Source organism: Neoarius graeffei, chromosome 12, assembly GCF_027579695.1.
Source record: "Neoarius graeffei isolate fNeoGra1 chromosome 12, fNeoGra1.pri, whole genome shotgun sequence".
Taxonomy (NCBI): domain Eukaryota; kingdom Metazoa; phylum Chordata; class Actinopteri; order Siluriformes; family Ariidae; genus Neoarius; species Neoarius graeffei.
Window position 1 is genome coordinate 74,043,150 of NC_083580.1, and position 13,917 is coordinate 74,057,066.

Consider the following 13,917-nt stretch of genomic DNA (forward strand, 5'->3'; position numbering starts at 1 on the left):
TCTGTTAGGAGATGTTTACGTAACTTTTATGGAAGTCTTCAGGACAGAGCAGATTGTACTTTCCGGGTTTCTCAGTAGCATGACAAGCTGTGTGTATGTGGTTTTTTTTTTTCTTAATGACTTCAAGACATAGAATACAGTAGAAGCTGATGTGCAAACATCTGTCTATAATAGAAGCGAACAATCAAAGGTAGCAATAAACAGTTAAAAAAAAACCCTGTCTCATTCATTATCATTGTATTGTTCAGTCTTTGGCAAATCACTGTGGTATAAGTGGAATAAAGCATTTTGGGATTTATGCTGTTATTTCAGCAATATCCCATGAGAGGGAACGCTGTTGTACTGAATATCAGCACGGCTATAACAGTACGCTCATGAGCGTGATATTGCTTTCATATAAACTAGAATTAATATTGAGTAAGTGACATTTTGGACACAACATAGCCAAATGTTCTGCTTATTTTTGCTTCAGTAGCGGAAAAAAGATCCAGAAGAAGCCACACTTACTTTATAGCATGTCGGCTAGATGGCTAGCTCGCTCGCACGCTCATGTTGATTTGTACATTTTTGTTAAAGGTGATTCTGTTAAAATTGGCATCCTTTCTTCCTTTCCATCTTCCATCTATGAGCTTTCATAGTTTAAGTCAAAAGGTATATTCCTGAAAAGAATAATTTGCCATGTCTGCTGATGATGTTGCTAACACTAGTGTAATAACCGTTTCAAACTAGGAAGTGGAATTTTACATGCAGGATATTAGTTTTGTAGTCAAGACCACCTAAACCGACACCAAGTCATGACCAAGACCAAAGTGTACGAAGACCAAAACTTTGAGGGATTGAGATCAAGTCAAGACCAAGACCAAGACAGGGCGAGACCGAGTCAAGACCAGGACCAGACTGGCGTGTGTGAAGGGGTGGGGGAGGGGTGACACCATTAACAAGAAGAAAATTTTCAAATTAGCAATGAGTCATGTTATTGGTGCATTTGAAACAGGAAGTTTTACAACCAATCACAGTAGCGATGTTAACAAGTAAATCGGACAGTTTAGTGAAATTCCTGCAATTGTGGTCTTGACTGGTCTTGAAATAAAATCTCAAGTCCTTTACGTTTGAGACTGAGACAAGACCGAGTAAAAATGTACTCAATTCCAAGACAAGACTGAGACTTTCAAAAAGTGGTCTCAAGACCAGTCTCAAGTACTACAACACTACAGGATACAGTCGAGCAGAGTGATACACACAATAAAACGTCCCAGTGCTGTTATTCAAAATATTAGCACTCTTGGAACTCTGTTTAACCAATCAAATTTGTTGTATAAACTAAAATAATCCACTTCTAGGTGAGCAAATGTTAAGCGTATGGATTATTTTTGTATAACAGCACTGTCCATGGTGTGAATTCTTACTTAACCTCTGAAGGACTCTCTGGGTGTAATATTTACATTACGCTTTTGTCCGGAACTGGAATCTACTCAATGTGTCTCTGAGGAGGTCATTAATAAACTCCTAAAACATGCAAAGGACATTGACTAGAACATATGACATGCCCAATTTTTAGAAAACAGCCATAATATTCCGTATGAGGATCACATGGTCCAAAATGGGCCTCATTAACCAATGAGATCAAATGTTTTTCCTTAATAACTTTTTATTTTTCAAGATATTTACATGGAAATTGGCAGGAACATAGATGGTTGTATACTGAATACAAAGTTTGAAAAATTAGTAAAAACAAATTATGCAAATTACTGTTTAATTAATATTAATTATGCTAATAAGGTAAAAATGTTAAATTGGTACAATCAGCAAAAAAGTAGTAAAAGATTATTTCTAATCCCCTCTTTGTGCTCTGTAGGGCTTTGTATTTTTCAAAAATAGGGCCTACTAGTGTTTATATTAAAGAATATAAATGATAATATTCGCAGCTTTCAAGGCGAACCTCGAAAAAACTGTCTGATCCACATCCAATAAACAATTCCATTTAACCGAATTGAAATTGACACTCGCGTTTCTGACTTCTGGTTTTTTTAAATCTCATTCCGACCACTAAGATCTCAATAACTGTCATCAAAACAACCACAGTTATATTCTAAATTTAAGTTATTTATTTACATGAGTTAGTTTGATTTGAAAAAATAAGTAGGTAAAGCTATGAAAACTCACTTCAAAGTCTCCTGTGAATCATAACATCAAAACTAGCAGACAAAAAAATTTTACTGAATACTTCATCAGAAACACTAAGAACGAGAGAACATCCCTATAAAAGTTATCTGATTGAGATTAATGAGTAATCCAGTCGGAAACCGATTAGAAGAGAGAGAGAGAGAGAGAGAGAGCCTGACCACTTTCCCGTGATTCAAAAAGAAAAGCACCGGCAGTTTCCCAATGTCACGCAAGAAGAGTTTTTACTCTGTTGTACCGACTTCAACCTGCTGTTACTCCCAAAGTACTGAACAGATCTTAATGAGATGCATTTATTTGGAAAGCAGAGATCATAAGCTTTTTAATGATCGCATTCACGATAGAAAATATTTAAGAGTTAAGCAATGACAGATTTGGAAACTTAGATGAGCGTCTGCATGGACAATTTTCACAGCATGGCCAGCGAGCGTCTGATCTGCCTATGATAAGTTCTTCTGAGGCTTAGTTTAGTGAATATGTTTGTTTACTGCTTGAAAGTGGAAGGAATGAAAGGCATTGAATAAAGATACTTGTCAGTGAGCTGATTAAGGCTCAATACATGGCCATGATCATGACCATGGTCCTGCCTTTTTTCTAGACTGACTGAATAAATAAATAACAACAGACTTATGGCATCTTGCATTTGAGTACATTAAAGCTTATTGCTAATGCTTTTCTCCCTCTCCATCAGAGTGTCCTGGCAGGAAGAATACTTCTGTGCGAACACGGACCCAGACTCCAAGGTATCATTCCAGTGCTGTCTTAATGCGCAAATGAATGTTAATGAAATCCTGAGATGAAAAGCAATTTTCATAATTCAGACAGTAAGAAGGTGAGATAAAGGGCAGAACCCAGATCGGCTTTTGTTGCCTCACTGGAGACACTATTGATGTGTGTGAAAGGTCTATATGTGTGTATTGACCTTTATAAAAATGAGAGAAGCATTACTGAGGACATTGTTCCATTACGCGTGTGTAAGAGGATGCACTTCACTGCATAGACAAACACAAATAGATTCAATAATTACTCATATCTCATATACTATATTGCTGGGGGAAAATGCATGCATCAAGGTCACACAAATTCTAGTTGTGAAAATGCACCGAAATATATGAGATGATAAATTATACGCAATTGAATGAAAACATTTGGAACTTTCAAACATAATGATGAAGACCCCCGTCCTCTGTTCCTCAACCAATCGTTCTGATTATACAGTTTGCTAATCATTTGAATTCTTCATATCCAAATAGATCTTTGTAGAACATAGTTTCAAGGTTTTTTTCTAATGGTTTTGCGGTATCCTTTGGATTTTCGCCCCAGTTTGGTCACCGACCGCTCAGATGAAAATGCTATCCCCCCTCTTCCGCATACATGAACTTACAGACACTTAATTTTGGCTACTGTCACATTGATTGACGGGGAGATCGAGTATGCCCCTTCCATCCTGAAAGCATGGCCACTTTTGATTCCTTGCCTCCCGCCGACAGATCGATGGAGCATCACTGGGATTCGAGCTCACGATTATTGTCCTGATTCTTTTGCACCATTTTGGAGCATGGATTGTAATCTTGTTCCAGGATACACCCACGTTTCATTTTTAAGGATCTTGGAAAGACATTTTTGGAGATAAATTGCAAAATTCATACATCATCTCATAACTACAAGGGTCCAAGGTTTTGCTTTCAGCTGTACATATTTTGTCGATGTCAAAGTTTACGACAGGAATTTTCAGATCCTCTTGATCTTCTTGTGTACGCTATATGACCAAATGTTTGTGGACAGTTGACCATCACACTCATGTGGTTCGTCCCCAAACTGTTGCCACGAAGTTGGAAGCACACAATTGTATAGAGTATATTTGTATGCTGCAGAATTGCAATTTCCGTCACTGGAACTCAGAGGCCCAAACCTGTTCCAGCATGACAATGCTCCTGTGCACAAAGCACAGAGCTCCATGAAGACACGGTTTGCCAAGTTTGGAGTGGAAGAACCTGAGTGTCCCTGATTTAAACCCCACTGAACACCTTTGGGAGGAACTGAACACTGTCTACACCACAGACATCAGTACCTGACTTCACTAATGCTTTTGTGGCTTAAATGGGCAAATCGCCACAGCCACACCCCAAAATCAAGAGGAAAGCCTTCCCAGAAGAGTGGAGGTTATTGGAACATCAAAGGATGAGAACTACATCTTGAGTGGGATGTTCAACAAAAACATTTGCCTGTCATGGTCAGATGTCCACATACTTTTGCGAATATAGTGTCCTCAGTTGATTGCATGATGTTTTAAGAGGTATGTGTGTGTGTCCCAGTGTTTTGCGGTACGCTCGCTGGGATGGGTGGAGATCCCAGAGGAGGAACTGGCACCAGGGAAGAGCAGCCTGACAGTCAATAACTGTATCCAGCAGCTCTCTCACAGCAAAGCCGAGGGACGTGATGCTGTGGGAGCTTGGGGAGAGGTGAGCGTCTCATATCTTATTGGGAGCATGTCAAGATGGAAAAAAAAACCTTAATAAGTACGATATATTTATTATAACTTTTTTTTCCTTTGGAATTGAATGTAAGCTGTAGCCTTCAGCCTTGTGTTAAAGGTATATGTATTGCACACATTTGGGTGTGTGTATCTCCGTGTGTATGTGATAAGGGTCAGGACATGATGATGGTGCTCAAAAAGGACACGCTAAGCCTCCTGGACCCCATCGACAGCAGTCTCATCCACTGCCAACCCATCATCAGCATTCGAGTGTGGGGGGTGGGCTGCAACAACGGCAGGTCTGTAACGAAGGTGTTTATTCCCCCCTTTTCTGTCACCCCGTACAACTAACTCACCCGTTCCACATTTTATTCCCTTTCATTTCAATCCGAGTATTTGCATCAGTATCAGTGCTGTCTATAATTGCTACCCTTGCTTTTGTAAAACTCAGAAACGGACCTGGTCATGGAGTGCTCATACAATTTGATTTTATATGTTACAGGTAAAAAAAAAAAAATCAACTTAGGTGATGTTTTTTTTGACCTGGGTTAAAAATTTGAACCTGGTTCATAATTTCCAACCTGGGTAAAATTTTGGATTATCTAAGAATCTTAAAAGGGATGTTCCATCACTTCTTTTGTCTCTCTTTCTTCCATGCATCCATTCACTTCTTCTCTGTCTATACCTACCTAGTATTTCCTCTTGTCTATCTATCTCATAATTTTAAAGCTATAATTTTTCATACTTAACCAGGATTCAACCTCAGAACCTTCTGATTCTTAATCCAGCACCTTAACCACTAGACCAGTGACAATCACAATGGAAGGAGCGATATATAGTTTGAATTTATTAATGAGTCCAGTCTTATTACATCAAGTACACTGTAAAAAAAGAATAGTTGAGAATACTTGAAATTTCAAGGCAACCTTCTGCATTAAGAATTTTATGTTTTGCCAACGATGTGCCCATGATAATCCAAACTATGATAACACTTATCTTTATTAAGAATTCTTAATTAAGTCAATTTTCAGTTCCTCATTCTGCCAACATAGATTTCTCTTTTTGCTGAACAGTGGCATTCACAGTAGTACAAAAAGGCAATTGAGGTTATCACAATATATCATTAAACTATACATGCCTTTTTTCATTGTTCTACACAATTACAAAACTTCAATAATGTACAATAAACTTCACACTTTTTTGGGGGGGGCTTTTTTTTTCACCTTTATTATTGGATAGGACAGTGTAGCGACAGGAAATGAGCGGGAGAGAGAGACGGGGAGGGATTGGGAAATGACCTCGGGCCGGAATCGAACCCGGGTCCCCGGATTTATGGTATGGCGCCTTATCCACGACGCCCCCAACTTCACACTTTTTTAAAAACTTTATTTCAATAAGCCCTTTTGAACAAAATCAAGTATTTGTATAATTACAGCGCATGCCCCCTGAGTTCAATCTATTTTCAGTCTTTTTAAAGGTCCCATGGCATGGTGGTTTGTTGATGCTTTAAACGGGCTCGTGGAGGTTTCCGGATGTTCTATCCGCAGCCTTTCTCAAAATGAACCCTCGGCACGTAGATATAGCCTCCTGGGAGAAAGCCCAATTTCAGCGCTTTTCCCAGTGCGTCGTTTTGCTAATGAGAAGCAGGAGGCGGGGAAGGGTAGAGGGTGGGGGCGGGTCTTATCATTAATATTCATGACATGTAAACGTGTTACCTCTGATTGGCTAACAGCACTGTGACGCTACCTCCAGTGGGTCAGAACAAGCGGATGTGGGTGTCTTACTATGGCGAGAGAGAAGGAACAAACCGCGAAGGGAAAAATACCACGTGCTGATGTCATTAAGGTGCGACGTGAGGAAATAAAATAAATTCAACAAATGTTTGGGTTTTTACTGAACAAACAAACAAATAAAATGAACGAGTGACTTAAAAAAAAGAATGTGGGTGTCTTTGTAAAAACTGTTTTGATTGGCTATTATAACAGAGCATGCTGCATGCTTTTTGGTTTTGTAGCGCAGAGTACCTGGCTAACTGCAGGAAGCGGTTAGCTGCACAGCTAATGTAGCCATTGCAAGGCTAACGTGGCACCGATTTTAAAACACGGCAAAACAACTTAACAGTTATACACTTACTTGTTCGGTGTTTGTGGCTGATGCGGCAGGGATGCTTGGTATGGACCCAGGCTTCAGTGACAGTTGATGTGCAAAACCTGCCCTGTACTGTCCCAAGTTGTGGAAACATTCATCAGGAAAATGCTTCCGACAAACATACACCGTCTTAGGTAGACTCGACGGCGTATTATTGGAGTAAATAAAATTAAGCCACTGCATCTTCAGGGGCTCTCCCATTGGCAGTAAAAACAGACTCCTTTCTGTGTTGTTACATCCATGTACAACGCAACTTCCATGTTTGGTGGCAACTTTTGAGCTGGACGGGCAATCCATACAGTGGTTGGGAATCCGGGGGGGGGGGCGTGGGGATCATCTCCCTTGCTGACGTAGGCAAGGGAAGAGTTTATCAACGCGCCGTTTTGACGCGCCATTCTCAAATGTTGGGCATAGTTTGGTTTACACATTATGAAATTTCTAGCCACTGGGGTGACTTAAGAAGGTCAGAGGAACTCATTTTAACGTTAAAAAACCTCAGAAAGTGAAAATTTCATGCCATGGGACCTTTAAGCATGAATAGGCTACATGGGGTTTCATTTCTTTAATCAAAACATGGCCCTTCAGTACTTGAACTTGGTTTCACAGGCCAAGCTACAGTGCAATAATAAGTGCACTTGTAATTGGGGCATCTTGTCATTCTAATCTAGCTGCTCTGAAACACAAGCTACATCCATGTCAAAACATTCATGTTTAAGGGCGGGACATGGCCCTTCTAACTGTTAAGATGCAGATTGACTTAGAACATGACCCTGCACAGCCTAAATACACACAGCCCTTGCATTTGGGAGAGGAAACCCCATGTCTAGAGCATGCGCTGAATAAACACCTGTGGCAATTATGTATTTTCAATTCAGATTATTCACTGTTGTATATTTATACATCATTGAGGCGCACCCTATCAGTTTGATGTGGATTTTTCTGTTCGTTAATAATTATTCATATTTTCTTGTCCATTCAATTGTGAATATGGAATTACTTGAACAAAGCGTAATTCTGTTTTTTACAGTGTAGTTTAAAATACAAAGTCTTCCCAAATCCTAACCCTAAACCTAACCCTAGATAGAATAAGTCTCCCGAACACAAGTAGCAAATTATGAACTGGGTTAAAAATTCGAACCTAGGTTGAAAAATTCCACCTGACTTACAATTCTGACCTGTAACATACAGTATATTTCAGTAGCAAATTCAGGTTCTTGATCTTCATCCAAATTGTGTGTCTCCATGGCTGTGGTCAGGCAAGCTCTACAGACTTGCTGACGATATGATCAGGTGCTCATGTGGAGTTAATTTAAGTACTGCTATTTCTGGTCACACTCATCCGAGCTTCCAGGAAAAAAAGAAAAAAAAAAACCCAAGCCGCATAGTCTGGTTTATATTTATCATCCAAACTTAACCTGTTCTTTTTTTCTCTTTCTGCCCGAAAAGATGTGTTGTATTTGTATGAAATGGATATTTTTAGGATTATTAGCAATTCATGAGCGCCCAGAATCCATATACAGTAATTCTTTATGATAAGTAAGGTATTTACATATCTAAATTAAAACAATTGCGACATTTTCTTTTTTTAGCATTCTTAACAATAACCTTTTTCTTTTCTTTTTTTTAAAAATCGGCACTCGTGAATACAGAGACAGGTAATCACTGCACTTTTTTTCTTTTCTTACCCACATCATGTGAATGTCATTTGTAGGATTGACGTCTTGCATTTCTTGGAACTTAAGCATTTGTTTTTGTATTTCATGCCTTTTTATTTCTATAACGCTTTCATTTCCTGCCTTCTCTCATCCATCATCTTCCAAGTGGATAGAGAGATTAGAGAACTCTAGTGTTGCTTATTTCCTTCTCTTTCCTATGCATGTCACAAGCCGAACATTTTTTCCCTTTTCATTACCTACAAATGTAGAAACTCTGTTCTCCATCCAACCAACAAATGCATGTAACTGGGTATTTTTGGAATACAAATAGAACCTGACCTGATAAATCAATAAAAGTTCCAGCCTCTAATGTTTTGCAGATGTAATTCATTATAGACCAGGCCCCACTGGGACCCTGCCATCATTAATCCTGACAAATCCATGCAAATTTAATTATAAACCACTGATTAAATCCCTACAGAGCAAAACACAGAACAGGCTGATGTGTAAATTAATTGCACCAGTTTTAATACAAAGGTACAGTTTGTGGTTTTAGATGAATGGATGGGGAATCGCTTGTTAGATAACCCTTGCTGCACAAGAATGTCAAGGTCGGAGACATCCGGGTGCGTGTGAAATAGCTGTACTGTATACGGATACTTCCACTTCCTTTGTTTTTTTTTTTTAGATTAGCTCTCAGATGGAAAATTTCCCATTAGCAGTTCTTGAGGAACCATGACTGAACATCAGCTATGGACTGATTACTGGGTTATATCCAGAAAGCCCAACATGGCAGATGACATAATACAGTGCAGTAGAGATGAATCATGTTGTATGAAAAGCCTTTACATTACATCAGGCACAGCAACAGTGGACGAAAGTTTGCGAAATTTCACATCTATAACCACAGCACGTCATAGAAAAAGATTTAAAAGCTCGGTCTGACCGTTATCCTTTTTAAACAAAGCTTCACGGAATTTTGAAACCAAACTGACCTAATGGTCACGTGCACTATTTTATATTTTAAACATCATTCTGCATATTCAGCATGTTAGATGTACGTAAGCATAAGTGCAAGTTGCACACCACCATTAAGCAGATGAAGATCTTATAAAAAATGGATGCTGTACTTATCGATCATTTGCGTCTGATGTTTCCTGTTTTGTACCACAGGTTTGTATATATATATATATTGCATATGAGGTAGAAAATATAACCGACGCAGCATCGAGGCGATATTCATAAAAAAAACCAGGAAATGATTGGATCCCTAAAAGGTTCCTCCCTTTGCTTTAATAACACATCAGCAAGAGATTAAACAGTCTTCTGAAAATTTTAAATGTCTGGAACATCAGGATAAATTCCCCTGGGTTTTCATGAGCATTTTACCAAAATTAAACAAAAAACAAAACATAAAAATAAGTTTTCCATGAAGGGAATTCATAGCAACTTCTCCATTTTCTCTTCTCTTCTGTCTGTCTATCTCTTCTCTTGTCTTTCTTCTCTTATCACTCTCTCTTCTTCTCTTCCTATCCTTCTCTCTATCTATCCTCCGCTCTCTTTTCATCTCTATATTTTCTCCTCTCTTGTCTTTCTCTTCCCTTTTCTCTATCTGCATCACCCTTCTCTTTCTTTTCTCCTCTTGTCTCTTCTCTTCATTCTCTTCTCTTCTCTGTCCATCAGTCTCTCTCTTCTTCTTCTCTTCTTTGTCTGTCTATCCTCCACTCTTCTCTTCTTTCTTTTCATCTCCTCTTCGCTTCCATTCTCTATCTGCATCATTCTTCTCTTCGCTTCTCTTCATTCTATTCTTGTCTCTCTATCAATATGTCTCTTCTCTTTTCAGCCCTTTTCTCTATCTATCTATCTATCTATCTATCTATCTATCTATCTATCTATCTATCTATCTATCTATCTATCTATCTATCTATCTATCCTCCACTCTCATTTCTCGTCTCATCTCTATATTTTCTCCTCTCTTGTCTTTCTCTTCCTTTTCTGCTCTCCTCTTTCTTTTATCCTTGTTTCTCTTCTCTTCTCTCTGTCCATCAGTCTCTCTCTTCTTCTCTTCTCATCCCTTTTCTCTGTCTATCCTCCACTTCTCTTTCTTTTCTCTTGTCTTTCCCTTCATCTTCTCTTCCATTCTCTCTGTCTATCTGCATCATTCTTCTCTTTGCTTCTCTCTTTTCTCTTCTCTTGTCTCTATTCTTGTCTCTCTATCAATCTGTCTTTTCGTCTTCTTCTCTTTTCATCCCTTCTCTCTGTCTATCCTCCACTCTCTTTTCTCTTCTCATCTCTATATTTTCTCCTCTTTTGTCTCTCTTCCTCTTCTGTTCTCTTTTCTTTTCTTCTCTTCTCTTGTCTCTCCATTCTCTTCTCTGCCCATCAGTCTCTCTCTTCTTATCCCTTTTCTCTGTCTGTCTATCCTTCAATCTCTTCTTTCTTTTCTCTTCTCATCTTTCTCTTCACTTCCCTATCTGCATTATTCTTCTCTTCTCCTCTTTCTTTTCTCCTCTCATTCCATTCATCTTCTTTCTCTTCCCTTCTTCTGTCTATCTGCATCATTCTTCTCTCCTCTTCCCTTCTCTCTTCTCTCTTCTCATCTTTCTTTTCTCCTCACTTGTCTCGCTTCCCTCCTCTTCATTCTATTCTTGTCTCTCTATCAATCTATCTCTTCTTCTTCTTCTTCTTCTTCTCTTTTCATCCCCTCTCTCTGTCTGTCTACCCTCCACTCTGTCTTCGTTTCTCTTCTCATCTCTTTATTTTCTCCTCTTTTGTCTCTCTTCTCTTCTTTTCTTCTCATCCCTTCTCTCTGTCTGTCTATCCTCCACTTTCTTCTCTCCTCTCCCTGTCTCTTTCTCTTTTCTCCTCTCTCTCTCTTTCTCTCACTCTCTGAACCTAATTTATGATTATGGTGCCATAGTAGACTTGATGAAAAAGCGCATTTTTATAAATGTTAAATACTTCATTCATTTCACTCTTTATTAAATATCCACATTAACTTCCTATTTCAGTTGCCCAGTTTTCATATTTATCAAATAAATTGCACCAAGTCTATCTGTGATCTGTTTGGGTTTATCGGTAATGACTACATTTGTGGCGTTTGTCTTTTTAATGTCTGCTGGTATTTTTATTTTAAATGTTGAACAAGACAAGATGTGCTCAAGCCTTCTGCTTCAACTCTACTCTAAAGAAAATAGTTTTACCTTTCTCAGTCAGATTACAAAGTGTGTTTGACTTCTTAAGATTACTCCTGGACCGTAGATGTTCAGGAGCAGCTTTAGACACTGCTTACAGATCTGTGTAACGAGGTTCTGCTCTGGTCTGCTCATCCTGCTGTAGGGACTTTGCCTTTGTGGCCAGTGATAAGGACACGTGCATGCTGAAGTGCCACGTGTTCCGCTGCAACGCACCTGCTAAGACTATAGCCTCAGCCCTGCATGAGTTGTGCTCCAAGGTGAGAGATCGTTGTGTGGGATTCGAGAAACAAAGCCTCCATGATACTGTACATGAAAGGAAAAATGATTATAATTAAGGTGGAGGCTTACCTGCCTACTGGAGTACTAGCAAAATGGTTGTTTCTTGACAAAAACATTTCACAAACATTTCCATGATGACATCATTGTTCGTGTGAAAGTTATAGCAATTATTTGTATGTGTTTGCAGATCATGGCAGAGAAGGCAGCAATGCCACCATCCGTGCCACGATCACTTACAATGGAGAGCATTTCTCCCGAGGATCTGCCTCACCATGGTGCAAAACCCAGCTTCGGATTTATAGATCTGTTTAAATAAATAATTAAATCAATGATCTTTGACTTATTGATGATGTTTTTATACAACCCCGATTCCAAAAAAGTTGGGACAAAGTACAAATTGTAAATAAAAACGGAATGCAATGATGTGGAAGTTTCAAAATTCCATATTTTATTCAGAATAGAACATAGATGACATATCAAATGTTTAAACTGAGAAAATGTATCATTTAAAGAGAAAAATTAGGTGATTTTAAATTTCATGACAACAACACATCTCAAAAAAGTTGGGACAAGGCCATGTTTACCACTGTGAGACATCCCCTTTTCTCTTTACAACAGTCTGTAAACGTCTGGGGACTGAGGAGACAAGTTGCTCAAGTTTAGGGATAGGAATGTTAACCCATTCTTGTCTAATGTAGGATTCTAGTTGCTCAACTGTCTTAGGTCTTTTTTGTCGTATCTTCCGTTTTACGATGCGCCAAATGTTTTCTATGGGTGAAAGATCTGGACTGCAGGCTGGCCAATTCAGTACCCGGACCCTTCTTCTACACAGCCATGATGCTGTAATTGATGCAGTATGTGGTTTGGCATTGTCATGTTGGAAAATGCAAGGTCTTCCCTGAAAGAGACGTCGTCTGGATGGGAGCATATGTTGCTCTAGAACCTGGATATACCTTTCAGCATTGATGGTGTCTTTCCAGATGTGTAAGCTGCCCATGCCACACGCACTAATGCAACGCCATACCATCAGAGATGCAGGCTTCTGAACTGAGCGCTGATAGCAACTTGGGTCGTCCTTCTCCTCTTTAGTCCGAATGACACGGCGTCCCTGATTTCCATAAAGAACTTCAAATTTTGATTCGTCTGACCACAGAACAGTTTTCTACTTTGCCACAGTCCATTTTAAATGAGCCTTGGCCCAGAGAAGACGTCTGCGCTTCTGGATCATGTTTAGATACGGCTTCTTCTTTGAACTATAGAGTTTTAGCTGGCAATGGCGGATGGCACGGTGAATTGTGTTCACAGATAATGTTCTCTGGAAATATTCCTGAGCCCATTTTGTGATTTCCAATACAGAAGCATGCCTGTATGTGATGCAGTGCCGTCTAAGGGCCCGAAGATCACGGGCACCCAGTATGGTTTTCCGGCCTTGACCCTTACGCACAGAGATTCTTCCAGATTCTCTGACTCTTTTGATGATATTATGCACTGTAGATGATGATGTTAGGGTTTTGCTGGGATTCGAACCTGGTTCGTTGGTGTGATAATCCAGCAAACCCCCACTAGGCCACCAGGGGGATGACTCAAATGCAGAGGCGTGAGGCGGAAGTAGAAAAAGAATCAAAAGGTTTATTTAAACTATATACACTATATACAGGGCAAAACAAAAGACAAAAAAAAAAACCAAAGAGTATAATCCAAAAGAAAAGCAAAGTGCAAAAATTCAAAAGCTAAGAAGATCAAAAAACACAGTACAAAGGAAACTGGAGATAAACATAACAGCACAAAGACTCCGTGACAAGAGGACTGAACTCAGGGGTATAAATAGACAAACTAATTAAGGACACAGGTGAAGATAATTAGGCAATTAACACAAACACAAGACACAGGAACAGTGGCGGCCTCTAGAGGCCAAAATAAACACGACATGAAAAGGAAATAACAGCAGCCTCTAGAGGCCAAAACAGTCCTAGTCCTAACA

General features: G+C 39.2%; 1 protein-coding gene across 1 annotated transcript in view; it reads left to right on the top strand.

The window, feature by feature from the left end:
- Positions 1 to 13,917, top strand: part of apbb3 (amyloid beta (A4) precursor protein-binding, family B, member 3) — a 72,446-nt gene that overhangs the window by 43,828 nt on the left and 14,701 nt on the right. Inside the window, exons 4-9 of the mRNA XM_060934926.1 lie at positions 2,873 to 2,924; positions 4,497 to 4,643; positions 4,829 to 4,956; positions 8,455 to 8,460; positions 11,800 to 11,914; positions 12,124 to 12,211. Of these exons, the coding sequence (XP_060790909.1) occupies positions 2,873 to 2,924; positions 4,497 to 4,643; positions 4,829 to 4,956; positions 8,455 to 8,460; positions 11,800 to 11,914; positions 12,124 to 12,211 (536 nt within the window). The remainder of the gene's footprint in view (positions 1 to 2,872; positions 2,925 to 4,496; positions 4,644 to 4,828; positions 4,957 to 8,454; positions 8,461 to 11,799; positions 11,915 to 12,123; positions 12,212 to 13,917) is intronic.